This window comes from Littorina saxatilis, linkage group LG16 (genome assembly GCF_037325665.1).
Source record: "Littorina saxatilis isolate snail1 linkage group LG16, US_GU_Lsax_2.0, whole genome shotgun sequence".
Classification (NCBI taxonomy): Eukaryota; Metazoa; Mollusca; class Gastropoda; order Littorinimorpha; family Littorinidae; genus Littorina; species Littorina saxatilis.
The window spans coordinates 13,637,133-13,663,488 of NC_090260.1; the positions used below are offsets into that span (position 1 = coordinate 13,637,133).

Below are 26,356 nucleotides of genomic sequence, written 5' to 3' on the forward strand. Positions count from 1 at the left end.
GGGTCGTGGTGTATGTGTGTGTGTGTGTGCGTGTGTGCGTGTGTGTGTGTGTGTAGAGCGATTCAGACTAAACTACTGGACCGATCTTTATGAAATTTGACATGAGAGTTCCTGGGTATGAAATCCCCATACGTTTTTTTCATTTTTTTGATAAATGTCTTTGATGACGTCATATCCGGCTTTTCGTGAAAGTTGAGGCGGCACTGTCACGCCCTCATTTTTCAACCAAATTGGTTGAAATTTTGGTCAAGTAATCTTCGACGAAGCACGGGGTTCGGTATTGCATTTCAGCTTGGTGGCTTAAAAATTAATTAATGACTTTGGTCATTAAAAATCGGAAAATTGTAAAAAAAAATAAAAATTTATAAAACGATCCAAATTTACGTTTATCTTATTCTCCATCATTTGCTGATTCCAAAAACAAATAAATATGTTATATTCGGATTAAAAACAAGCTCTGAAAATTAAATATATAAAAATTATTATCAAAATTAAATTGTCCAAATCAATTTAAAAACACTTTCATCTTATTCCTTGTCGGTTCCTGATTCCAAAAACATATAGATATGATATGTTTGGATTCAAAACACGCTCAGAAAGTTAAAACAAAGAGAGGTACAGAAAAGCGTGCTATCCTTCTTAGCGCAACTACTACCCCGCTCTTCTTGTCAATTTCACTGCCTTTGCCATGAGCGGTGGCCTGACGATGCTACGAGTAAAATGGCATTGCGTTCAGTTTCATTCTGTGAGTTCGACAGCTACTTGACTAAATATTGTATTTTCGCCTTACGCGACTTGTTATTACTTTACTTGCAACTGAACAGAAGTGATTATTAATTTCATCTGGCGAAATATCGTTTTCGTTCCATGATGTGGTCTTTACACATTTATTAGTTAAAAGATTAATGGCTTTCCTTGTTTCCTTGGAACTGTTGCCTTTCTTAAGAATGTTTTCGAAGAACTGCTTTTTTGACTGTCGAGTCATATACTGACATTTTGCTTTCTGTGTTTTGTACTCTTCAGATTGGCGGTCGATCCGGCATAGATAATCTCGGTAATGTTGGGCTTCTATAATTTCAGGAGTGATCCACCCTGGCCGATATGAATACTTAATTCTTCTTGACCTTTTAGGTGCATGTTTATCTAAAACTTCGCGAAATGTAGAATACCATGTTTTTAAAGCGTCATCAGGATTGGTCTTGTTATATATCTCATTAAACGGTGCAGAAAGCAGGTCTTCAAGAAAAAGTACTTCATTAAACTTAGCAAATGACCTGTACGTGAGGACAGTATGACCAAGCTTAGGAATTTTCACACCTTTTTTTGACCATGTACAGCAAATAGGGAAATGGTCGCTTATGCCTATGACAGGTACACAGGTTTCTATTACATGTTTTGAGTCGGTAGAGTATAAGTGATCAATGATGGTACTGGACGAGGGCGTGACTCGCGTTGGCGTATTGATCAGTTGGGACATATTAAATACAGTAGTAATATCTTTCCAAGATTTATTAGATTTCGTCATGTCAATGTTAAAGTCCCCCATGAGAAGAATCTCTTTTGATTCTAACCAAACTAAATCCATCATGGTTACAAACTTGTCAACCCAGTTCGCTGGTTCAGCTGGATTCCGATAGAGAAATCCAATCAAAATAGGAGATGCATGCTTTAACTTCACCTCTGTCCATATGCACTCCACACCAAAATTTTCAAACTGAGGTAAGCGCTTGAATGTTATATGTTCATTTATATAAACTAAAAGGCCCGTTTTTTTAGGATTTTTTGGGTCCCTTCGTATAGTTTGAAAACCGTTGATAAAAATTTCTGTATCGTCTATGCAGGAGTTAAGTCTAGATTCTGAGAACCCAAAAATATGAAACCCCCTGCCATAAGACTCACTGTTCTGAACAACCTGGGAAACATCAGACATTTTGTTTACAATATGATTGGTATTAAGGTGTCCTATACGAAGGCCTTCAGTCACAGGCCAACGATTGTGGTCATATAACTTAGTCATCACGTTAAAAGTATGCAAAGCAACAACACAAATGAAACAAAATAATTAAGCAAACAACAAAAATTGTATGAAAGGAAACAAAAATGTTAAAAAGATGAATACTATTTAGTAGCAAACAGTGCTCAATTCAACTTCCAGGGAACAATGTAAGAACACACAAAACGCTGGAAATAAAATTGTTGAACAAAGCGATTGGAAATGAAACATTAATTAACCAAGAAACAATGCGGTTGACACACAACGATGCTATGATGAATATCAACTCGAATTCCGTAGATACAAAAGTTACTGACAATCCGAATACACAGTGGGAAAATTACAAAAATTGAGAAAGAAGTCGCGCTATGAGCTTTAGGGCAGCAGCTGGATTGTCAGTGGAAGAGGGGACAGTCACGTGCTCAACAGTTGAGAGAGAGAGAGAGAGAGAGAGAGAGAGAGAGAGAGAGAGAGAGAGAGAGAGAGAGAGAGAGAGAGAGAGAGAGAGAAATAAAACAGAAACGAGAAAAGTAATTTTCTAAAACGGTTAATGACGCTTCCCTGGTTTTTGTTCTTGTTTATTACATTTAGTCAAGTTTTGACTAAATGTTTTAACGTAGAGGGGGGAATCGAGACGAGGGTCGTGATGTATGTGTGTGTGTCTGTGCGTGCGTGCGTGTGTGTGTGTAGAGCGATTCAGACTAAACTACTGAACCGATCTTTATGAAATTTGACATGAGAGTTTCTGGGTATGATATCCCGAGACGTTTTTTTCACTTTTTTGATAAATGTCTTTGATGACGTCATATCCGGCTTTTCGTGAAAGTTGAGGCGGCACTGTCACGCTCTTATTTTTCAACCAAATTGGTTGAAATTTTGATCAAGTAGTCTTCGACGAAGCCCGGACTTCGGTATTGCATTTCAGCGTGGTGGCTTAAAAATTAATTATGACTTTGGTCATTAAAAATCTGAAAATTGTAAAAAAAAAAAAAATTTATAAAACGATCCAAATTTACGTTTATCTTATTTTCCATCATTTTCTTATTTCAAAAACATATAAATATGTTATATTTGGATTAAAAACAAGCTCTGAAAAATAACAATTTAAAAATTATTATCAAAATTAAAATTTCGATATCAATTTAAAAACACTTTCATCTTATTCCTTGTCGGTTCCTGATTCCAAAAACATATAGATATGATATGTTTGGATTAAAAACACGCTCAGAAAGTTAAAACGAAGAGAGGTGCAGAAAAGTGTGCTATCCTTCTAAGCGCAACTACTACCCCACTCTTCTTGTCAATTTCACTGCCTTTGCCATGAGCGGTGGACTGACGATGCTACGAGTATGCGGTCTTGCTGCGTTGCATTGCGTTCAGTTTCATTCTGTGAGTTCGACAGCTACTTGACTAAATGTTGTATTTTCGCCTTACGCGACTTGTCTTTGTATTTCCATCATTGTCTGTATGCTGGTATAAATGAACCAGCTAGGCCACTCTTCGTTATCTACTGAATCCAGTCGTCCCAGACACAGCGTGTATTTTGGCATTGTTAATCCATCTTCTCAAGGTATAGTAGAACATTGAAAGACTTTTTAAAAGTTGTCGTTATCTGATGTTGTTTCATGTTTTTGTGCCAGAATCAAAAAACAAGAAAGGTAGGTTGTTGGAAAGTTTGTTATTGACAAAACAACACATTAACAAATATATCGACCCAACAGTCTTTTAACTGCACAGACAAACAATTAATAACGAACACTTATCTGGCTGATTTTTTTCTTCCGCCTGCCACGAAGCCGCAAGCGATTGTCTGTCAATGTTTTGATTCATTCGCTTGCGGCTCTGTATCATTATCCGTACGTGCTGCAAGATCGTTTCTTTTTACTTTACACCAGGTTCACCGTATTAATTCACGAGATGTGAACGTAAGCGAACCAGACTGAAACTTCGCGCCACGCAAACATTCTTGTGTCACTGAAGATAGCATGGACCAACCAATTTTTACTTTTTGAGTTTAAAAAAAAAATTGGAACTTATCTCTGGGATTTTAGAAGCCAGAATATATTTTATTTTTTCAAATTGCAACTAAAATGGATTTGTTGTGATGATTTTAGTTGGGTAGGGTGCACACACCTCTCGGACACGTTTTGTTAAAAAAAAAAGTGGAACCCCCCACTTCAAATGTAGAATTTTAAAAACATGAATCATGAAAATTATTAACAAAGTTAATCATATAATTATGTCTAAAACAAATACACAATGTTCTATTGTAACTTGCGTTGGGAATCCCTCGCGACTTTCTTTGTTTAGTGGGGCACTTACGGGGGTCTCGGCAAGTCTCAACCCCAGTAAGTGCCCCACTAAACAAAGAAAGTGTCTCGGGATTTCCAATGCGAGTTAAAAGTAGAACATTGAGTAATTTCTATGTACGCCATGGTCAGTGTGTATGATTGGTGCTTAGTGTTTGGATAAAGCGACTAGGCGTAGCGATCTTTTTTTATTTTTTGTGTGTTTTTGTTGTTGTATTTGCCAAGCACATCATTGTGGGGCTTTTAATCAATAACATGCATCCATTTACAATGTATCATCATTCATCCTTCATCATGTATAATAAATATGTAAATGGCAAGTATACAAGACATATATATATATATATATCGCCATGGAGAGCATGTTTGGTTGGTGCTCAGTGTTTGGATAAACCGACTGGGCGTAGCGATCTGTTGTCCTGTAGGCCATGGTCAGTATGTTAGGTTGGTGCTTAGTGTTTAGATAAACCGACTGGGCGTAGAAATCTGTTGTCCTGTACGCCATGGCCAGTATATGTAAACGTCACTAGTCAATCAGTTCGACCTTTAAGCTCTTCTCTCTATACTTGACACGCCAACACACTCACTGGCTTCGCTAATAGTTGGGTTATTGTTTGGATAGGCTTCAGTCGTTAAGATTAACCCTTTTTGTTCGTTTGCCTGCGGTCATTTGCTTTTTGTTTTAATTTTTTTTTTTACTTTTCGGTTTGTTTGTCTTTGGAGTTGACTCGAACACTGCAGGCAGTGTGTTCTGTCGTTGTCCCGGGAAACGCCAATGAAAAGAGGCGAAGAAACTCGGAGCGTTCTTATCTTCTTCTTCTTCTTGTCGATCACACAGATGGAAACGCCGGTTCTCCGCGCAAATGTTGCCGTGCGCTGTAGGTCGTCCAGACTGCCATAGAGCTTCCCTTGCACCGTGGTCGCCTCCACCCAGATGGAGGGTTTGCTTTTGATTGTACCGTTGTAATGTTCTTTCGCTCCCATGGAACTGACCGGCGATTATTTATACCCCGGTCACACAGAGACGCCGCTTCTATTCCGTTGTAAAATTGTCAGAGAGCGTGGCCAATCGTGGGCCAAACGTGGGAGGATCTCCATGAGCGTGGTTTGGTCGGGGTGGGATCTGCTAGGTCGCGAAGCTGCACGCTCTCCCTACCCTTATTTGTGACCCTCCACCACGGAATGAGTCGCATGTCACCTTTGCATGATTTTCATATGTGTACATTTTATGCTCTATCCAGTGGTGAAAACCGTTTTACAAAAGAGCGAAAACCGTTATAAGCCTGTGACTAAGGTGACCCTCACACTGTTACCAGACACTCCCCGGACTTACATTAAGCCTAGCGCAGAACCGCGCGAGTTGACATGGGACTCATTTTGTGGTGGAGGGTCACATTTTGAACCGCACAAAACAAGCGTAGCCGGGTCTGCGCGCACAAATCAGAAAGACTGAGGCGTTTACTATGCTCAGTTAACCCTAATTGGTATAATTATTGGTATATTATCATCATTGGTATATATATAAATCATCAAAATCAGTATGCACAGCTCAAGTAATTGACAAAGTTAAATTAACTAGATATATGAACTGTATTGTTTTCAAAAAATCATTTGTTCACGAAACGTTCTGAGCAGAAATAAAGGTAAGGGGAGTAACTTGCAAGGGAAGTAACTTGAATGCCCAAGTAAGCCCGCACAACTTATTCACCTCGTTCTTCCACCAGAATCTCACCATGCTTTTCGCCATCGCGTCGCTCGTCCTGTCCACCATCTTGATGACGCAGGCTGACGTTAACAACATCTTGTCGGACGTGACCAACGTCGAGCCTCTTTCTGAAGAGCTGTATATCTTTGACGTCACTTCCGATGCTCCCGTTGCTGAGCTGAAAGGAGCTCTGGAGTCAGCCGGTGTGGAAGTGAGACACAGGTTCAAGGTGGGTGGTGTTTCTTGATAGGATTTTTAAGGTAGCAATCTTAAATACAATCTCATAGTCTGGATCGAACCAAAGACTGCTCGTTAAATTTATCAAACAAATAGAAAAATGCAGTTGGCACAGATGTGCTTGAACATAAAAATTACATCTCAACTACAAATTTTAAAGAGAGAGAAAAACGGCACAAGAAAATGCCCTGATGAAGTGACATATCAACTTATTTAATTTAGGTTTTTTGTTGATATTCACAGACGCGAAATTTTGAGACTGCTGTGGGAAGGAGACCGTGATATTGTTGCATCACTCCCAACTGATTACAGAAAAAGTATCGTCCGCTCCGTGGCCATTTTGTTATAATCACGTGACAAAGTTGATTATCACGTGACATCTTGCCATATTTAGAGTTGTGTGTACAGTAAACACATCTGCGAAAGATAGCTCGCTTGAAACTGTCTTACATAACAATTCCTTTGTAATTTAAAAATTACACAACACCATGGAAAATCATTATCGACGATCGCAAATCTGCTTATATCAATAACACATTACGAAAAGCTCTAAATATGTAAAAAAAAAAAATAATAATAATAATAATTTTTTTGTTTAAAAAGCCAATTTCATCTCCAGAGAAGGAAAACAAAGGCATCCTGTCAGGGATAAATGAGACCCAAAGGGAACTAACTCATTTATTTTGACCTGAGTTCAGAATGGGTTGATGGTTGATGCTCTGTGAGTGGGATGTCCGGTTGGTTTAGCAAGAACTGTCACTGCAATAGTTTACTGAAGTTTTTTCTTCAACAGGTGCTCGGCACGCATCAGTATTTCTTTGGTGAGTACACAAAGAGTCTCACCATATCTTTCAAAAAGCGAATGTGTGTTTGCGATGTGTGTGTGTGTGTGTGTGTGTGTGTGTGTGTGTGTGTGTGTGTGTGTGTGTGTGTGTGTGTGTACTCTGTGTGAGTGTGTGTGTGTGTGTTCGTTTGCTTACCTTTTCAATAATTATACTTTGGTTGAGGCAAGATGGAAGATTATGCCAAGCCTAGGACCTTCGTCCTTTCTTTACAGTTCTCAGCTCCCTCCCTCTTCTTTGTCTCTCCATCGTCTCTCTCTCACGTCTTCCTTCACTCCCCTCTCTCTCTCTCTCTTATTGAGCTTTAGTATGGAGCTATTAGCTGAGCATACGGGTCCAGGCTAACTGGTTCAAAGCTCAACTTATCCACCCTCTCTCTTTCTTTCTCTCTCCCTCCCTCTCTCTCTCTCTCTCTCTCTCTCTCTCTCTCCACCCTCCTGGCGCTGACAGTGGCCATATTTTCTGACGTAACAGTTGTCGTTGATGATGGGAGCGACGCTCTGAGTCAGCTGACATTCCCAGAAGACTCTCTAGTGACGCAATATCCGGTAGAACACTGGGCAGATTTCTTCGAGATGGTTGGTGCGGGCGATTGGAATGAAGAGGATACAGCGGAGGGACTGGTTGATAAGGATCTGTTGGTTATCATTTGGGAGTTTGTTTTCCCTGGTAAGTGAGGGACTTTAGCTGTGCGTGTGTGTGGAGGGGTGTAGGAGAGTGTTGGTACGCGCGGGCGCGCGCTCGTGTTGGGTGTGGTGTGGTGTGGTGTGTGCGTGGGTGCGTGTGTGTGTATATGTGTGTGGCTCTTTGTGTATGTCCTAGAGAGAGAGAGAGAGAGAGAGAGAGAGAGAGAGAGAGGAGAAGAGAGAGAGAAAGGAGAAGAGAGAGAGAGAGGAGAGAAGAGAGAGAGAGAGGAGAAGAGAGAGAGAGAGGAAGAGAGAGAGAGAGGAGAAGAGAGAGAGAGAGAGAGAGAGAGTCTGTGTGACCAAATGTGTTGGAGAGCGCTAATTTGTGCGTGTGTGCGCGTTTGTATGCATGCGTGTGCGTTTGTGTCAGGAGCGGTTGGGGTGGGGTGTGGGAGGGGTGTGTGTGAGCGCTTTTCTGTATTCTCTCATTCCCTGGTCATGTGACTCTCTGAATGTCAGTTACTTCTGTCTCTGTGCAGAAGGCTCTTCGACATCGCAGTTGAAATCCGAGATGAAAGCCATGGCAAATGCATTCAAAAAACCGGCACAGAAAGTCCATTCCGTGCATTACTCAGTGGTGGGAAGAAACCCCCCAAAGGTGTGTGTTAAACGGGTAAACAGGAATGTTTATTGGTGTACTGACCTATCCATAGGAATTACACAGTGGTGGGAAGAAACCTCCCAAAGGTGTGTGTTAAACGGGTAAACAGGAAGGCTCATAGGAATTGCGCAGTGGTGGGAAGAAAAAACCCAAAGGTGCGTGTTACACGGGTAAACAGGAAGGGTCATTGGTGTGCTAACTTACGGGTAAACAGGAAGGGTCATTGGTGTGCTAACTTACGGGTAAACAGGAAGGGTCATTGGTGTGCTAACTTACGGGTAAACAGGAAGGGTCATTGGTGTGCTAACTTACGGGTAAACAGGAAGGGTCATTGGTGTGCTAACTTACGGGTAAACAGGAAGGGTCATTGGTGTGCTAACTTACGGGTAAACAGGAAGGGTCATTGGTGTGCTAACTTACGGGTAAACAGGAAGGGTCATTGGTGTACTAACTTACGGGTAAACAGGAAGGGTCATTGGTGTGCTAACTTACGGGTAAACAGGAAGGGTCATTGGTGTGCTAACTTACGGGTAAACAGGAAGGGTCATTGGTGTGCTAACTTACGGGTAAACAGGAAGGGTCATTGGTGTGCTAACTTACGGGTAAACAGGAAGGGTCATTGGTGTGCTAACTTACGGGTAAACAGGAAGGGTCATTGGTGTGCTAACTTACGGGTAAACAGGAAGGGTCATTGGTGTGCTAACTTACGGGTAAACAGGAAGGGTCATTGGTGTGCTAACTTACGGGTAAACAGGAAGGGTCATTGGTGTACTAACTTACGGGTAAACAGGAAGGGTCATTGGTGTGCTAACTTACGGGTAAACAGGAAGGGTCATTGGTGTGCTAACTTACGGGTAAACAGGAAGGGTCATTGGTGTGCTAACTTACGGGTAAACAGGAAGGGTCATTGGTGTGCTAACTTACGGGTAAACAGGAAGGGTCATTGGTGTGCTAACTTATTTGTATGAATTACGGAGTGGTGGAAAGATACCCCCCAAAGGGGTTAACAGGAAGGCTTATTGGTGTACTGACTTATCCATGTTTTCCTTGGGTAAGTTAATATCCACGAGGAAATTCGGGCTGCTGACATTGGGGATAGCGTGCAATGACAGAGTCGCGCTGGCTCATATATACGAGCACACGAGGTGTGTTCGAACAACTGGAAGAGTCTGCACATAGTTGACTTTTGAAAATAAATTCCTCAGATTCGAACCCACGACAATATCTACGTACCAGGTATAAAGCCAGCGCCCTTCTGACTGAGCTACGTCTCCGCCCCTTGTTGATTTTGTTTTTATTGGGGAGGGTGGGGAGATATCGCCAGCGTCTGTGCGCGACAACGGGGAAATATTCGGAGTAAGCGGAACAAGCATGCTGAAAAGCATGGCACGAACGTCTACGTTTTTTTCTGCAATGCATGCAAGCGGTGTTTCCTAACAGATTATGCATCCATTGAACATTAGATTTCCCTTCTTTGAGCCATGTGACGTCAGAGTGGTCTAGTAATAAATTCAGTTATTGCAGACATTGTGCGCATATACTGGCGGGCATATATAGAAAGATAGATAGATAGACTGACAGACAGACAGAAGACAGACAGACAGACAGACAGATCATACATGTATTCAGTTATTGCTTACATTGTGCGCGTGTCGGCGGGCGTGTGTGTGTGTGTGTGCGTGTGCGTGTGTGTGTGTGTGTGTGTGTGTGTGTGTGTGTGTGTACAAATCAACAGTTATACGCCTTCATGAACCTAGACGAAAACTCCATGCAGAAAGCCAACCTAGACGGCCAAGACGCAGCTGGCGGTCCTGGCAATAACGTCGTCAGCATGCTTCGCCTTTGTAAAGTTTAACTGACGTCAGCAAAGTCATGACATCACCACGGCTCGTAAATTTGCGCCTCTTTTTTGATTTATTGAAATTACTAGCAGGAGATCTGTTTGCAAGTCATGCTACAATACTGGTACCAAAAATGTCAAATCACTTCCAAAATTCAGAATTCACACTGGTGAAAATATGTTTAGCCCATTCAATGTCGAGAACAATGCAAGAGCTCAAACAGGTTGTACAAAAGCAATACGGCATATTAGAAAAAAGGCCAGATGCAACTGAAGTCCCGTGCATTTAAGAGGCTTTTTTGTCGAACGGTGTGTGGAAGTTTTGAATGACACAACGACGGGCGCAGTGGCGTGGTGATAAGACGTCGGCCTCCTAATCGGGAGGTCGTGAGTTCGAATCCCGGTCGCTGCCGCCTGGTGGGTTAAGAGTGGAGATTTTTCCGATCTCCAAGGTCAACGTATGTGCAGACCTGCTAGTGACTTAACCCCCTTCGTGTGTACACGCAAGCACAAGACCAACTGCGCACGGAAAAGATTCTGTAATCCATGTCGGAGTTCGGTGGGTTATGGAAACACGAAAATACCCAGCATGCCCACTCAACGAAAGCGGAGTGAGCTGACTATGCTCTCAGAGTATAGTATGGGGAACCCAAATGGGCAAACGAGCTCATACGTAACCAGAAAATTCTGGAACGCTGAAGAAGAAGAATGACACAACAAAAATACACAAAACATAGTGTTATGGCGTGTGACTGCATAACTTGAAGGGCTTCTCAGACCTGTCAAATACTTCTCACGGAAGCTATACCAACTGGGCAACTTTTAAAAAGAGACAAAAAGAATTTTGAATAGTTTTTTTTTTTTTTTATATATAATCAACATGTCCAGTTATTTTATTTTCAAATATCAACAGAACATGTGACGCCATGTACGGGCATGCAGCATGTTGATTAAGGATCAAGTGATGACATTTTTTTATTTTTTATTTATTTAAAACGATTTATGACAGTTTTAAATGTAGGAAACGAACACACGGACAAAATAAAGCTTGACAAGATCAACACAAGCAGTCCACAACATGAGTTAATGTCGGAATTCAATATTATTTTCTACACCATTTTAAAGGCCGATTTCATCGTTTTACTTACTTTTCACACACATCGTATGCCGCTTTTCATGTTATGACAGCCTCCCTGTTGTATGATCACAACTTTGAATCCAGTTTCAAAATGCTACTTGTTTTTAATGGGAATTATCAAGCTACGAACGTAACTGGCCCCAACTGTCACCAATACTGTAGAATGACTCTTGCAATGTAGTTTCCTTATTAAAACTATTGACAGTCTTCCGTATCTTTATTGCAGTAATTTGAAAGAAAACAAGAGTTATATCTGGTTCTTTCTTTTGTCCTAACTAGATCAACGTCCGACACTTGGTTTAAACAGTATTTTATTCAGATAACATTTTTTTACAAAGCCATGGAGTTTATGATAAACCTCATTAAGAAGTTTCGTACAGTTTATCTTGTTGTGCTCCTTTGTTTTATCATAAACTCCATGGCTTTAAAATAGTACACAAAATAGCAATAGACTTGACCCACAAGTCAGCAGCGAATGTGATAAACGGGTTATCTCCCCTGAAAAGCGAAGCAAGCTTCGAAGATGGCGACGATGGAAAAGAGAAGAACTGTACGTGAGCGAACTGCGAAAGGTGTGTGTGGGTGTGTGTGATGTGTGTCAGTGTGTGTGTATATGCGCGTGCTGTGTGTGATGTGTGTCAGTGTGTGTGTGTGTATGCGCGTGCTGTGTGTGTGTGTGGCTGTGCTTGCGTGAGCTTGTGTGTGTGTGTGTGTGTGAGAGAGAGAGAGAGCGATAGTGAGAGTAGGGTATGGTTGTTGGTGAAAGTTGAGTTGGACGCTGGGGTTGGGCGGGTGTGTGTGTCAGAGAGGGTTGTGTGTGTGTGTATGTGTGGGGGGGTGGACTGCGTGTGTGTGTTTATTTGTGTGTGTGAGGGTTGTGTGTGTGTGTGTGTGTGGGGTTGACTGCGTGTGTGGGTTTATTTGTGTGTGTGAGGGTTGTGTGTGGGACTGCGTGTGTGTGTTTATTTGTGTGTGGTGTGTGTGTGCCTTTCGCCTTGTATTGAGGAAATTAAACTGCGTTTGCGTATTATGTGTGTGTTTGCAAGCGTGCGTGTATGTTAGGCATATCTCAGTAGGTGTGTGTATGTGCGCGTACGTGCAATGTGTGTGCGTGCGCGCGTGTGTTTGTGTATGTATGTATGTATGTGTGTGTGTGTGTGTGTGTGTGTGTGTGTGTGTGTGTGTGTGTGTGTGTGAGAGATAAACAAACTATCAAGAACAAAACAAAACTGAACAAACGAAATGTTGTCCCCCCAACTCTGATTATTGCTTGTTTCGGAGACGACTGTGATTTTGACTTTTTGAGTAAGCCTACACGAACACACAAGCTCAATACAGCCGGCAACAAGTTCGCCGGTCGGGGCAGTGAAATACTATTTCAAATAGATCTATTTCACTAAGAATGTCAATGGATATAGGGCAACATACTTGTTTTTTAAATCAGTGATTGATTAGATCGTCATATTTTTGTGACACTGAGACCAAACCATCAAAAAATTAGCAATAGGCCTTGAATCAAAGTCGTGCGAGATCTGACCTTGCTGCAAATGTACGTGTACGACTTGATTGTGTTGACGTTCAACTGGTAAGCTGGGCGATTGCAGGCTTTTATCCAGCGAAGGCAGCGATCTAGATGGTACAGATGCTTTCCCGGTTTCACAAATGGGATGAATTTCACGCCAACACAGCGTTCAGGATACCTATCATCCGTTTTACATTGTCCCCAAGCACAGCGCTTGTTAGCAGCATTTGTGTGTGTTTGCTTCCTAAAACAAGGGAAGTAACTCCCAGAGTCTCGATATGTGGATATGGTTAATTGCAATGTTGGGTTTTTTTGGCGCAGTTCTAGCACGTGTAATTTGAATGAATAAAAACACGCCTCTACTCATACGATGAGTTATTGTTCGTGTGTGTGTATGTGTGTGCATGTGTATGTGTGTGCATGTGTTCATGTGTGTGTTCATGTGTGTGTGTGCGTGTGTTCATGTGCGTGTGTGTGTGCGTGTGTGTTCAGGTGCGTGTGTGTGTGTGTGTGTGTGTTCATGTGTGTGTGTGTGTTCATGTGTGTGTGTGTGCATGTGTGTTCATGTGTGTGTGTGTGTGAGCGTGTGTTCATGCGTGTGTGTTCATGTGTGTGTGTGTGTGTGTGTGTTCATGTGTGTGTGTGTCTGTTTTGTGTCAACTAGTCCCGACCTCTGTTCGTCGTTACATGTTATCAGTGCTGGTGGGTAATCATTCGCCTTGACATATGAAAACCGTTGGATTCAGGAAGCCAAATCTGCGATCTCAAGAGCGCACACGCACTCGATGCTGTGCGTTGCTAAAGAGCATAACACAGACTAAACAAGAAATTCCTCTGATTGTTTGTTTGTTTATTTGTTGCTTAACGTCCAGCCGACTACGCAGAGCCATATCAGGACGAGGAAGGGGGGGATGAAGGGGGCCACTTGTCAAGCGATTCCTGTTTACAAATGCACTAACCCATTACTTGTGTCCCAGCAGGCTTTAGTAAAACTAAATTAATACCTACTGGAAGATTACCAGTTTCCAGTATGTTAAAATAGGCTTAACCTATCTACTGATGGACTTACATCAGAACACTAACAGATTAAACTATACATGAATCGCGAGACAAGCGGCAAGAGAAGAGATTTTTGGAAAAAATACAGGTGAATGAGCAAGAAGGCAGAAAAAAGAAAAGAATTCATGAAGAAAAAGAGAGCATGACAGGAAAGAGGAACCAAAAATCTACCTAACAGCAAACTAGAAAGCTCCTGCGGTTCCAAAAACAGGAGGGGCTTTTAATTTCATAACCGCAGTGCCCCACTGCGGGAAATTCCTCTGAGGTAGGAAAAACACCCCCGTTGGTCAAAGGGAAATAACCATTCTCACTGCCACCAACTGAGAAGGTTATTTCCCTTTGACCATTAATATGTGCCTCTATAAGTCCTTGTAGAATCTTAATCCACCAATAACTCCCTAACCGTGTGTTTGACTGGTCCCAATTTTTGTAAGGACCGTCTCAGGAATGTATAGAACCTGTTCACCAAGTTTGGTGACGATCGGTCCGTTCATTCTTGAGATCTATATGCGAACACAAACAAACAAACAAACAAACAAACACATCGAGCGAAACCTATACACACCCCTATACCGGGGGTGTAACAATCACACTGTCCAATACGCTGTCTCGAAAGACACAGTATTTTGAATTGAAGAAAATAACACTCAAACTTTTATTCTAACGAGATAACAATAATAATAACACTTTATAGCAACCCCCACACGTAACCGTATAGGTCTGAGAGCCGTCAGAGACATGTGTGAAGTTGTTTGCAGGGCCGGACCCAGGGGGGGGGGGGGGGGTTCCAGGGGTTCCGGAACCCCACCCCTGGAAAAAGCATGTACCTTGCTTTGAGTGTTGTTGTTTTTTACTAGTTTTAGCACCAAAACAATGCTGCTCTTAACCCTCAAAATAAGGCCCAGAATGCACCAGATTGCACAGATTTTAACCGTTTTTCAACAATTTTTGGGGGGAGCATGCCCCCGGACCCCCCATAAAAGGAGGAACCCCCCCCCTTACAACTCATTTGGTCCGGCCCTGGTTTGTATCTATATATATATATGGGACTTTTTAAAAAAAATGCACAGATTTCAGACGGACAAAACGGAAATATCCAACATTAAAAATTTCAAAATTTTATCAGGCAAAGTTATAAACATCCTTTCGTCTATCTTGTGCCAAAATTTGCGAGCTTAATAACAACTGCAAATGTATCTAAAAATAAAAAAAATATCCACTACATTTATCAAAATGGCTGTGCAGTTACCATGAACAAGTTTTATTTTTCCTACATAATTGTTTTCCAAAAGGCAAGTTTTCATATAGCAAATGCTATGCAAACCCAGTGCTAAAGAATGGATACCAAAATGTATGATTATTAATGCAATTATTTAATCCAAATTAAAACAAAATTGTTCATTTTCATTCATTTCATTTATGCCTTTGACCCCGTCCGGGGCATAGGCCGCCAACAAGAGCTTGCCAGGCACTCCGATCCTGGGCCAATCTCTCCAGTTGTCTCCAGGTGTAGCCGATGTGTTTCACCTCTGCCTCCAAGTCACGACGCCAGGTGTTTCTTGGCCGGCCTCGTCTCCTCTTCCCCTGCGGGTTCCATGTGAGGGCCTGTCGCGTGATGCTGGTTGTCGTCTTGCGGAGTGTGTGGCCAATCCACCGGAAGCGTCTTTGCGGATAACTGTTTTGTTCGCTGCCAAAGGTCTTTGTTGCTGATGGTGTCAGGCCAGCGAATTCGGAGGATTCTTCTGAGGCAGGTGTTAATGAAGGTCTGGATTTTTCTTGTGATGGCAACTGTAGTTCTCCAGGTTTCGGCTCCATACAGCAAGACTGACTTCACCGTGGTGTTGAAAATCCTGAGCTTGGTGTTGATACTCAGGTCTGCTGATGCCCATACGTTCTTCAGTTGAAGGAAAGCTGCTCTTGCTTTGCCAATCCGGACTCTAACATCAGCGTCCGTGCCACCCTGCTTGTCGACAACGCTTCCGAGATAGGTGAAATTGTCTACCTCTTGCAGTGCTTCACCATTCAGCGTGATGGGGGTCGTGTTGGCTGTTGCGTTTGTCCTAAGGACCTTGCTCTTCCCCTTGTGGATGTTGAGGCCAAATCGAGCGGAGTTGTTGGCCGCAGTGCGGGTCTTCTCCTGCATTTGTTGTTGGGTATGGGAAAGAAGGGCCACGTCATCTGCAAAGTCCAGGTCATCCAACTGTGTCCAGAGTGTCCACTGGATTCCGTTCCGCTTCTGGGCTGTGGATGCCTTCATCACCCAGTCAATCACAAGTAGGAACAGGAAAGGCGATAGTAGACATCCTTGTCTCACGCCTGTTCTCACTTGGAAGGCATCTGTTAGTTGACAGCCATGGACTACTCTGCAGGTCAAACCCTCGTATGAGTTCCTGATGATGTTGGTGATCTTTTCTGGCACTCCATGATGTCTCAGCAGTTTCCAGAGGCTTTGTCGGTCAACGCTGTCAAACGCTTTCTCATAGTCAATAAAGTTGACATAAAGAGGCGAGTTCCATTCCTGTGACTGTTCGAGGATGATGCGCAGCGTTGCTATCTGGTCCGTGCATGACCTGTCTTTTCGGAATCCTGCTTGATGGTCCCGCAGCTGAGGATTGACAGCATCTTTCAGTCTGTTCAGTAGCACTCGATTGAACACTTTGCCTGGGATAGACAGCAGTGTTATCCCTCTGTAGTTTGAACAGGCGCTCAGGTCTCCTTTCTTGGGCAGTTTGATGAGGTACCCCTCTTTCCATTCTGATGGGACTTGTTCTTCTTCCCAGATCTTAAAGAAAAGGGGGTAGAGCATCTCCACGCTGGTCGCCAAATCAGCCTTTAGCGCCTCCGCTGGGATACTGTCAGGTCCTGCCGCCTTGCCGTTTCGCAACTGTTTGATGGCCTGGCTGATCTCCTCTTTTGTCGGCGCGTTGCAGTTGATGAAGAGGTCTCCGTTGGCTGGTGGGATGTCTGGTGGATCCCGTGGAGCTGGTCTATTTAACAGCTCCTCAAAATGTTCCATCCATCTTTTCCTTTGTCCTGCTTCATCAGATATTGACTTGCCCTCCTTGTCCTTCACAGGTCTCTCAGGCTTGCTGAACTTTCCGGACAGCTTCTTGATGGTGGCATAAAGGTCCCGCATGTTTCCATGGTAGGCGGCTTCCTCTGCTTCTGTTGCCATCGTATCCATGTAGTTTTTCTTGTCGGCCTTGATGCTCTTTTTGATGGTTTTGTTTGCGCTTGTGTATTTCTTCTGTGCTTCTGCTTTTCCCATTCTGGTGCGGCTGTTGTTGATTTCTGATTTCTTCAGCTTTCTATCCTCAATCTTTCTCGTTGTCTCTGCTGTGATCCATTCTTTGTGGCTGCGTTTTAAAGGACCAAGCACCTCTCTGCAGGTTGATGTGACGGCCTCCTTCACTCCCTGCCACTGCTTGTCTATAGTCTCTTCCTCGAGTATTTCCTGCAGGACCTCAAACTTGTTGGAGAGAGCGATCTTAAAATCCTGCATCTTAGTGTTGTCTTTGAGGGCCGTGGTGTAGTATCGCTGACGTTGGCTGGAACCCTCTGTCCAATTCCTTCTCAGCTTCAGCCTCAGTCTGGCAACTAGGAGCTGATGGTCGGAAGCAACATCTGCTCCTCTCCTCACGCGGACATCCTGAAGTGATCGTCTGAACTTCTTCCCGATACACACGTGGTTGATTTGGTTTTCCGTCGACAGGTCCGGTGATATCCAAGTGGCCTTGTGAATTCTTTTGTGTTGGAAGAGACTCCCTCCAATGACCAGGTTGTTTGTAGCGCAGAAGTCTGCAAGCCTCTCTCCGTTGTCATTCATCTCTCCTAAACCCTGTTGCCCCATGATCTCCTCATAGCCTCTGTTGTCACTGCCGATCTTTGCGTTCAAGTCTCCCATGACAATGGTGATGTTACGACTTGGGCATTTCTGGATTATGGTGGCCATTCGGTTGTAAAACTCCTCTTTGTCTTCCTCCTCAGTGTCGTTGGTGGGTGCGTAACACTGGATGATGTCCAGGTTAATCCTCCGCTTCTTGGTTCTGAAGGTAGCGGTGAGAATCCGTGGTCCGTGGGCTTCCCATCCAATGAGCGCTCTCTGTGCCGTCTCGGACAACATCAGGGCCACTCCTCTGGTGTGTGGAGCACCCTCTTCCTCGTGGCCCGAAAACAGCAGCATCTCTCCAGTAACGAGTCTTCTCTGTCCGGAGCCTGTCCATCGTGACTCGCTGATTCCCAGGATGGACAGGTTGTAGTTCCTCATCTCGGCTGCCACTTGCGCAGTCTTGCCGGTTTCAAACATGGTCCGGACGTTCCATGTCCCGAGAGTGGTGGTGGTCCTGGTCGACATGATGGTCGTCGGCTCGGTGGTTTCCAGAGGCATCTGAGAGAAAGGGAGAATGTACGTTCTGGCTCACCGATTCCGACAGACCCTAAATATTAACGCAAAATAGGCTTCTGGACTAAACTTTTACTAAAATGAAACATGCGACAAAATCAGAAAAATACTGCATAAATCCATACAAAAAAAAATATAGTAAAGTAAGGTTGTTTTGAACCAATGCCGGGTCTGTCGGAATCAGTAACCCAGAACGTACATTCTCCCTTTCTCTCTGTGCAACGCTAAATTTAGTTTCCATTGAAATATTAACTAGTTGCAGCCAGCGTGCGTATTGATCCAATCTGCCCGTCGGTCGGCTAGCCATAACTACCGTATTGATCTGGTAAAAACAAACAGCAAGCCTGTCTTCTATATTCCTCCAATGGCAAGACAAGATTAAATCATGTGATAGCAACAGTTACGTCACGTCCGCCCAACACTTGGTATTGATTGTAACATAGCATAGTGATTTTGTCATTTTTCCTGGTGCTGTGGTGGTGTGAAGACGTGTTTTCTGTGAGAAAAGTGTTTTGCCTGTCTCAAGAATCTATAGAGTTAGCTCCAGGAAGTTAGAGAAGCAAACGCTGCACAACAAGCTCTGTTGGATTATTCTAGACAATCAACTTATTTAATTCTTCCTGAAAATATGAATCAGCAAACAGAACAAGAAGTTAGGAATTTATCACAGTCAGACACTTCTTCTAGTATGGAGCAGGATGATCATGGACTTCATACTGGGCTCAGTCAAGACTTTGAGGTGATTGATTTACCGAATGTTGACACTGAAAAACTAGAGAGTTTAAAAAAACACATTGAGTACCATACAAAACTTCTTGAATTTTACAAACAACTTGATTCAATTTTCCAAGAGAGAGGACATAAGGCTGCAGAAGAGTTTGAATTGAAAGCAAATCTCCCCAAAAAGCCAATACCTGTTACCTTCCAAAACAAACGGGAAAAGAAATCAAAAGTCTTGACTTCACTTAGAGGGTCGGAGCTCCTAGAGGGTCTAAAAAATCATCTGTACTATGATGGTTCAACAAGCGAATCTTTGTTGTTTAGTACAAGCCGAACAACAGATATTGAGGAACTCAAACAAAAGCTTCTTGTTTGTGAAAAACAATACAAAAGTAAAGCAACAGATACCCTAAAAATTGTGGTTGTTTATGGACAATATTTAGATGTGCTGAGGAATAGACATTTTGGAAGATTCAAGGGTGTTTGTTTAGAAGTGTTACGTATAACACCTAGATGGGCGAGAGATTTCATTAACATAAGCATTCTTCTCAAGACATATCCCAAATTCCAACAACTAAATCTTCCAATAAAAACAATGTTGTCTCTTCGCAAGCACATCCATCAAGCCTTGGAAAACAATGAAGAGGAAGCAGCTTTTTGGATTGGTAAGTGTTATTTCTCTCTATTGCATACATTTGTTTACTGGTAACCAACGAGGGGATCTGCAGTTCCCCTCCTTAGTAACGATGAGCATAATGGTTTATTTTTAGTATAGCTCTATTAAATATGTATTTGTTTACCTGTAACTAAGTAGAGGAACTGCATTTCCCCTCCTTAGCAACGATGAGCTGGATTGGTCAGTGTTATTTCTCTCTATAGCATACATTTGTTTACCTGTAACTAAGTAGAGGAACTGCATTTCCCCTCCTTAGCTACAAGTTTTCATTCTTTTTGTTTATGTTTTCAGAATAACCGGTGGATCCGGCTGGGAAAACGTGCGTGCTTCACTGCTCTACTTCGCTTCAAAGGCTGCCTTCGGGCGGCCGCCGAGTGTTAACTTATTCAATTGACTTGGGTATTTGATTCAAGCTTTTGATAAGTGTACTTGGTGGCTGCTTTGAAACTCAACAAAGCCTACTAACTCCCCTTTCACAAACACTTCCCCAACGCAAGCAACTTCCTCTCCCCCGCTGCAGTCAGAACAAAGCTGTCATAGCGGGTTTTCCCGATTGACAAAAATTCTTATTACACACTCAGACTATTTGAAGCCGCGTTTGTTCTCCAGTGGCCAATTGCATAAGAATATTCTGGTGATGAATAAACGCGCTTTGTGTCATTAGCATCTAAAGATTTCTTGTTTACAATAGTTGTGTTGATCTGATGAAGCGCGGAACTGATCTTAGGGTTGTCATGGTGAAACACTCGCTTCTGAAACAGTGCTTCCTTGTAGTTATCATGCGATATGCTCGACTTTACAACCTGTTTGCTTACACCCTTTGCTTTTTTAACCACCCCTTTCTCACTTGCAACACTGTACATCTTTGCACGCAATCCAACATACTCCTTAATTATCTTCCCATTCATTTCATCTTTCATCTTTCCAATAACCTTCTTGTTAACATTTGAGTGCAATGGTGATTCTTTAGGGTAGTCGCAAGTGTCATAAAAAGAATCTTTTCCTTTTACTGCAGGACTTTCAGCTTCTAGATCTTTGTAAATGTTATCCGCTGGAATGTCAAGTAAGAATGAATCTGTGTCTGTGTAAAGTACTCTCGATTTGGGATATCTTGGTTTCAAATAATCATACAAAAACTCAAGCATCAACAGTTTTGACAACTCTAGCACAGTAAAGCCTATGAATACTGGTTTGTCAAGCTTGACTACAAGTTTTTTCATTAAGATACCATACAGCTGTTCATGAAAGTATTTAAAGTCTTGATACTGTGGTTTGGATGTCAGCTTGATGGCCTCATTTTCTCTTGTAACAAGTCTAACATCCTTTCTCTTGTGTGGGTTTTCCATTGTCTTACCAAAGCAACTGTTGTTCATCAGTTTAAAAAAGTCTTTCTCTGATGCATCAGCGGCTTTGGTTCTCAGTTCTGTGTTTTTCATGATGTAAGGTTTCATAAACTGTTCTTGATCAAATAAAATTATACGATGAACAGCCTTCAAAATCAATCCATGTCTAATGTAAAACTGTAACAGTCTGTAGTGACACACATACTTCTTTTTGTGAAACAGATTGGGCACCAGCTTTGGAGGTTCTCTTGGGTTTACTTTTAACCTCTCAGCCGCTAAAGGATAATCATTATGTAGATCATGAAGTGATAGTGGATAGTCTAAGTCAACTTCTAGTATCCATCCCTTTCGACTGTCTGGGCCTGCTTTTAATATTGTCAGCACAACACATTGTGAAAATGGTCCTGAATAGATCTTAAAGTTCCGAAGTGGAAGCGTCTGACACATTGCCCAACCATACAAATTGTTTGCATCTAGATACATGATGTAATTAGAAGGTTTCATAGGATCAAAGTCGTCCAAGTATTTGTTGTTGGCTTTGCAGTAATTGTGTGAAGCCATACTGATTCCTCCACGTAGTCCATTTTCAATCATCTGAAGTGTAGGTAGATCTGATAGCAAGTCAATCTTTACTCCTGTAAATCTAAGAAATGCATCCCAGCTCATGCCTGGTGCAGATATGTAATGTGAAGGATCTAGATTGTAGTGCTTCATACATGTTCTTCTGTAATTCTCAAATATATCTGCAAGTAAACAAACATCAGCCAACAAATATTGATCATGATAATCACCCATTGTATTACATCCTAATTTATTCCATGCAGTCTTAGCGTGTTCATAGTCTTCGTCACTTATACCTTTACCCTTCAGCCGTGAGAAGTAAGCATCCTTTGGTGGTAACTCATCTTCATCAAACCTCTCCCACGAATCCATGTATTCATATGGATAGACTCCCTTTCTAACTAAGTCACTGTCAAAGTACTTACATGTGATTGGGAAAGCAGTTAGTGATGAAGATAAAGACTCAAGTGTTCCCATCAGATGTTGAGCAGAATCGTAGAAGTATAAACTATTCAGAGTAAAGGCCATGTACTTTTCTGAAGACTGCGCAATGCATCTTGCTTTGTATTCATCAGTTACTGCCTGCATGATCAGATGTGAATCATAACCGCGCAAGTTATGGAAGAAGATTGGAAGCTTCCAAGTCTTAGGATCAAACTTTAATTGTAGATTACATTTGCTGTGTGCTGCTCCTCGGAACTGCCCACTTACATGATCATGATCTCTTACTATTGGATTGTCTGTGTTTGGTGTTAGACTTTGTTCGCATATCCAACACTGTGTGGTAGAGTTAAACTGTTCTTGGTCTTCAGGTTTCATAACAATGTCTGAAAGATTCAGTTGTTTGGAGCAGTCATTTCGCACTTGGTTCATTTGCTGTAAGAAGTTCTTTGCTGCATTAGGTCCTCTGTACAATTGCGGTTTAGAATGTTTACCATCTGAACTAACAACAATAAATGCATATGAACAGACTTGATGATTACTTAGAGTTACTGTTTTAGGTAGGTCTTTTGGTAAAGGTCCTTCATATGGCACAATGATAGATTCAAAGTCAGCATAAACAACATAAGGACTTTTCTGTAGTTTGCATACATTCTTAAAATACACTTTGCTGTCTGGCGGTGGTGTTGTTAACTTCACAACCGCATCATCAACGCTCTTACAATGTTGCTTGTGTATAAGTGCTGCATGAATTGATGGAATACGCAAGAGACATCGCCTACAAAAGTCTTGTTTACTATTGTGATTGCTTGTGCTCGCCATCAGTCTACTCATTGTACGAATCAAAGTGTAATGATATTTTACACCATCAGTCATTAGTAACATGTCAACATGGTTAGTATCACAATCACCAATCGTTGGTGAGTTCTTTGATATTCTGACTGGTTTCAGTTCATCTTCCTCATCCCACGTGTAAACATTTACGGTGATGGGTTTGTTTTGCTGTTCAAATTTGTCAATGCTTGTAATGCTGACAGGAAATTCAATACCAGTAAAGTTTAGTTTATTTCTGTATGCATGATAGTTAGACACTCTTTCTGCATTTTTCTTTACACTGTACAGTCTTGCCAGAACACACCACATAAAACATTTGTCATCATCATTCTTTATGTTCAGCACAGCACGTTTTTTGACAAGAGCAGGAGGTAAAGGTATGTAACTTCTACCTCTGATGGGGGCAAATTTACTTAGCTTCAATTCTATTTTTAGAATTTCACCTTCTGACCATCCGGATCCTTTCATCTTTGCATCCTCTGCAGCTTGCTCAAACCGTTTCATCATTTCATCTGCCCAGTTTCCATTCAATTCTGCCATAGAATTAAGTGCTAGTTGTCTGGTTGAAACATGAACTTCTAGCACCTCATCACTGACTGTTTTGTATTTTATTAAACTGACTATCTGCGCTTTTACTGGAGGTTCAATCAACAAATTGTTTGGAATTTGTTCAATAGCGTCTTGCACACTGGACTGCACATTTTGAGGATCCGTTACTTGTAATTCAACGGTGTCAAATACTGTCGATAAAGATTCTAATACAGAGTCTTCCATCGCTGTGAGTTTGATTTTATAACTCAAAATAAAAATATAAATTAAAAAAAATGAAGTTGCTTCCATTTTTGTTAACACTATAAAATCTGAAATAAAAAATCATTTAACATTTGTACCACGTGGAACTAATTGTAATTCCTCTTTTACAAAGGCTCTTTGCGGTGCTGGTTCTCTCAAGTAATATATAGGTGGATTTGTCTCTACTACTCTCTTGATTTCATGAATGTCAATACTCCAGATTGGATCCGTTGCACGCTTCCTGCTGTCACCCTCAGCTTCACCGGGTGCATATAAATATCTGACTTTCTGATTGAAAGGTAGTAATGCCACTGGTGTTGTTGACTTTGGAGCAACAGGTATTGTTTTCTGTTTGATTGCATCAACTGGTCTTAACCCTGTAGCTTTAAATACCTCCAGATTCATTGCTCTAAGTACTGATGGTAATCTTTTGACCCATTCAGTGTTACGCAATTTACTTTCTGTGTCCAAAAATTCCTGATGGTACTGATATGAAAACAGTTTTTCTGCCAACTGTTTGTTAAAGCTCTCAACAATAGCCTGTGACCTGTGGTTTCCTGGAATACCTCTCTTCACTGTAACATGATGTTTTAACAGAAGCTGGTTGACAGCTCCTTTAAACTCCTTACCATCATCGCACTGAATCATTCTGGGATACTTTAGTGGTCCACGTCTGTAAATTTCTTGCAGGGCAACAGCTGTAGCTATAGCACTTTTCTCTGTCAACGGTTCAGCATCTTTGTATCTTGTTGCAACATCAACTACAGTCAGTGCATACTTATACTTCTTCCTTCTGACTGTGTCATGCGGTAAATACAGCAGGTCTATTTGATGAGTGTCATTCGGTTTAATGTTAACAAAGTGTGGTCGTGTAATTTTTCTTGGTGCAGGTAAATAGATCTGCCAAACTGCCTGCTTTGACAACCATTTCTTTGCTGTATCTTGAGAAACACCTGCTGCGTCACTGAGCTTGTCAATAGCAGTTCTTCCTTTCCAGTATCCTTTTGGGGAATAATATATTTTAGATAACAAAGCATCACTCATGGTTTTTTAAATGACAGAATATTAAGATTTGACAGCACGCGCAATAAAGTAAACAACAGCCATACCAATAACAATGAAAACAATCTCGCCCACCTTCTGCTCTTCTGAAGGCTGATAAAAGTCACCCAGTTTTGGAGGAGCACTTGTCTTCATTTTCTTTCCAGTTACAAGATAATATTCTTGAATGGCTGCATCAACATTGGCAAAGGTTTTGTTTGCATGTCCTTGCTGCCTGAGTTTATCATTCATAAAGTCTAACTGCGCAATTCGTTTCTTCTCGTATTCATCCTGTGCTTTCGCCAATTGTTCCATGGCTTTGTTGTGCCTTTCCCTCTCTTCACCATTTTGCAGTTTAGAAAACAAATAGTTGCTGCCAGAAAATGCAAGCGCATTTACAATCGCACCTCCCACCATCATAACCAAACTAGCCATTTTATTGTCTTACATGTTTATATTTTCTGGAATAATTCCTTGCTTCACCAGGAAGTCTTTTGTTGCAAAGGAAGCTGTCACAACACCAATTAGTTTAGCACCGTCTTCGAAGTCTAACTTTCCCAAGTCGGCTGGTTTCATTCTGAGGAGACTTTTACCCAGCATTGTGTAACCTACACTCAAGCCTCCAATCACTGCAGCGTGATAAACTAGATTAACTATTGTCTTTTCAGAACTCATTTTTATGTTATCAAAATTAAAATATTAAAATTATTCCATATGAAATGAATCCACTGCAGGTACTACTGTGGGCTTTTTTATTGTTTGTACTGCTTTGTTTGTTGGTTTTGGTGTTTCTGATTTTGGTGTTTCTGATTTTGGTGTTTCTGACACTTTATATTTGCCTTGCCAAAGTTTGTAAAGCAAGTATCCACCTCCTCCAACAACAGCTGCTACAGCTACTTTTCTGTATGATAGAAATGAAGATTTTAATTCTTGATCAGTTTGTGTGACCTTAGTCACTTCAGGAATGTTTGGTGTCTGCTCAACTTCAGACATAATGTTCTGCTTTGCCTTTTGATTTAACTTTTTTTGTCTGTTCCATTCGGCTAGTTTTTTTCCTGCTTCTACTCTACCAGGTTTCTTTGTCACTGTGTTCACTTCTGGTATTTTCGTCTGCTCCACTGTCTGCTTCAACTGATCCGTCATCTTTTTTATTCTGAAAATTAATGTGTTTGAAAGTAATTAATCCAGCAACAAATGGTACTAATAAAGCACCAAATCGATAATACAGGCCACAGGCAAGAGATTCGAGGGACTTGGAAACAACAGGGTCATGAGTTAGATCATGTGTTAAGTCTTCCTCCGAGTCGAGAGGTGTAAAATGTCCAAAAATCTTTGTGTACAAACCTATAACAGTCTGTCCAATACTTCTAACCATCTTAGAACCAAGCACTGATTCATACCGTCCATGATACTTTTCTATATCTTCTGAGGAAAGATGTTGTACTTCTTCCACAGTTAACTGCTGCCCAAGGTAGTGTTTTGTTTTTCCACAAACAGCAAGTGAATACAATCTTTCTTTTTTATCAGGTATAGTCCTACTGTCACAGATTTCAATATCTGTAGCAGTCTGCATCAGCAATTCATCACAGTTCATTTTATTTTGATGCAGAATAA

The 26,356-nt window shown here is 41.7% G+C and overlaps 1 protein-coding gene and 1 long non-coding RNA gene across 3 annotated transcripts in view; one reads left to right on the forward strand and one right to left on the reverse strand.

The window, feature by feature from the left end:
* The window catches only part of LOC138950450 (uncharacterized), a 131,906-nt gene extending 118,667 nt beyond the window's left edge, over window positions 1-13,239 (forward strand). Inside the window, exons 1-6 of one of the 2 annotated variants that reach the window (XM_070322181.1) lie at window positions 3,419-3,563; window positions 6,027-6,236; window positions 7,038-7,065; window positions 7,561-7,755; window positions 8,252-8,370; window positions 10,109-13,239. In XM_070322181.1, coding sequence (XP_070178282.1) covers window positions 6,036-6,236; window positions 7,038-7,065; window positions 7,561-7,755; window positions 8,252-8,370; window positions 10,109-10,228 — 663 coding nt within the window. In that variant the 5' untranslated portion in view covers window positions 3,419-3,563; window positions 6,027-6,035 and the 3' untranslated portion in view covers window positions 10,229-13,239. Of the gene's footprint in view, window positions 1-3,418; window positions 3,564-6,026; window positions 6,237-7,037; window positions 7,066-7,560; window positions 7,756-8,251; window positions 8,371-10,108 lie in introns of those variants that run through there. The other variant, XM_070322182.1, reaches the window with a different exon arrangement.
* A 469-nt stretch (window positions 13,240-13,708) lies between these two features.
* LOC138950452 (uncharacterized) overlaps window positions 13,709-26,356 on the reverse strand; it is a 29,579-nt gene continuing 16,931 nt past the window's right edge. The window contains exon 2 of the long non-coding RNA XR_011450663.1: window positions 13,709-13,922. This is a non-coding gene — a long non-coding RNA (uncharacterized lncRNA). The remainder of the gene's footprint in view (window positions 13,923-26,356) is intronic.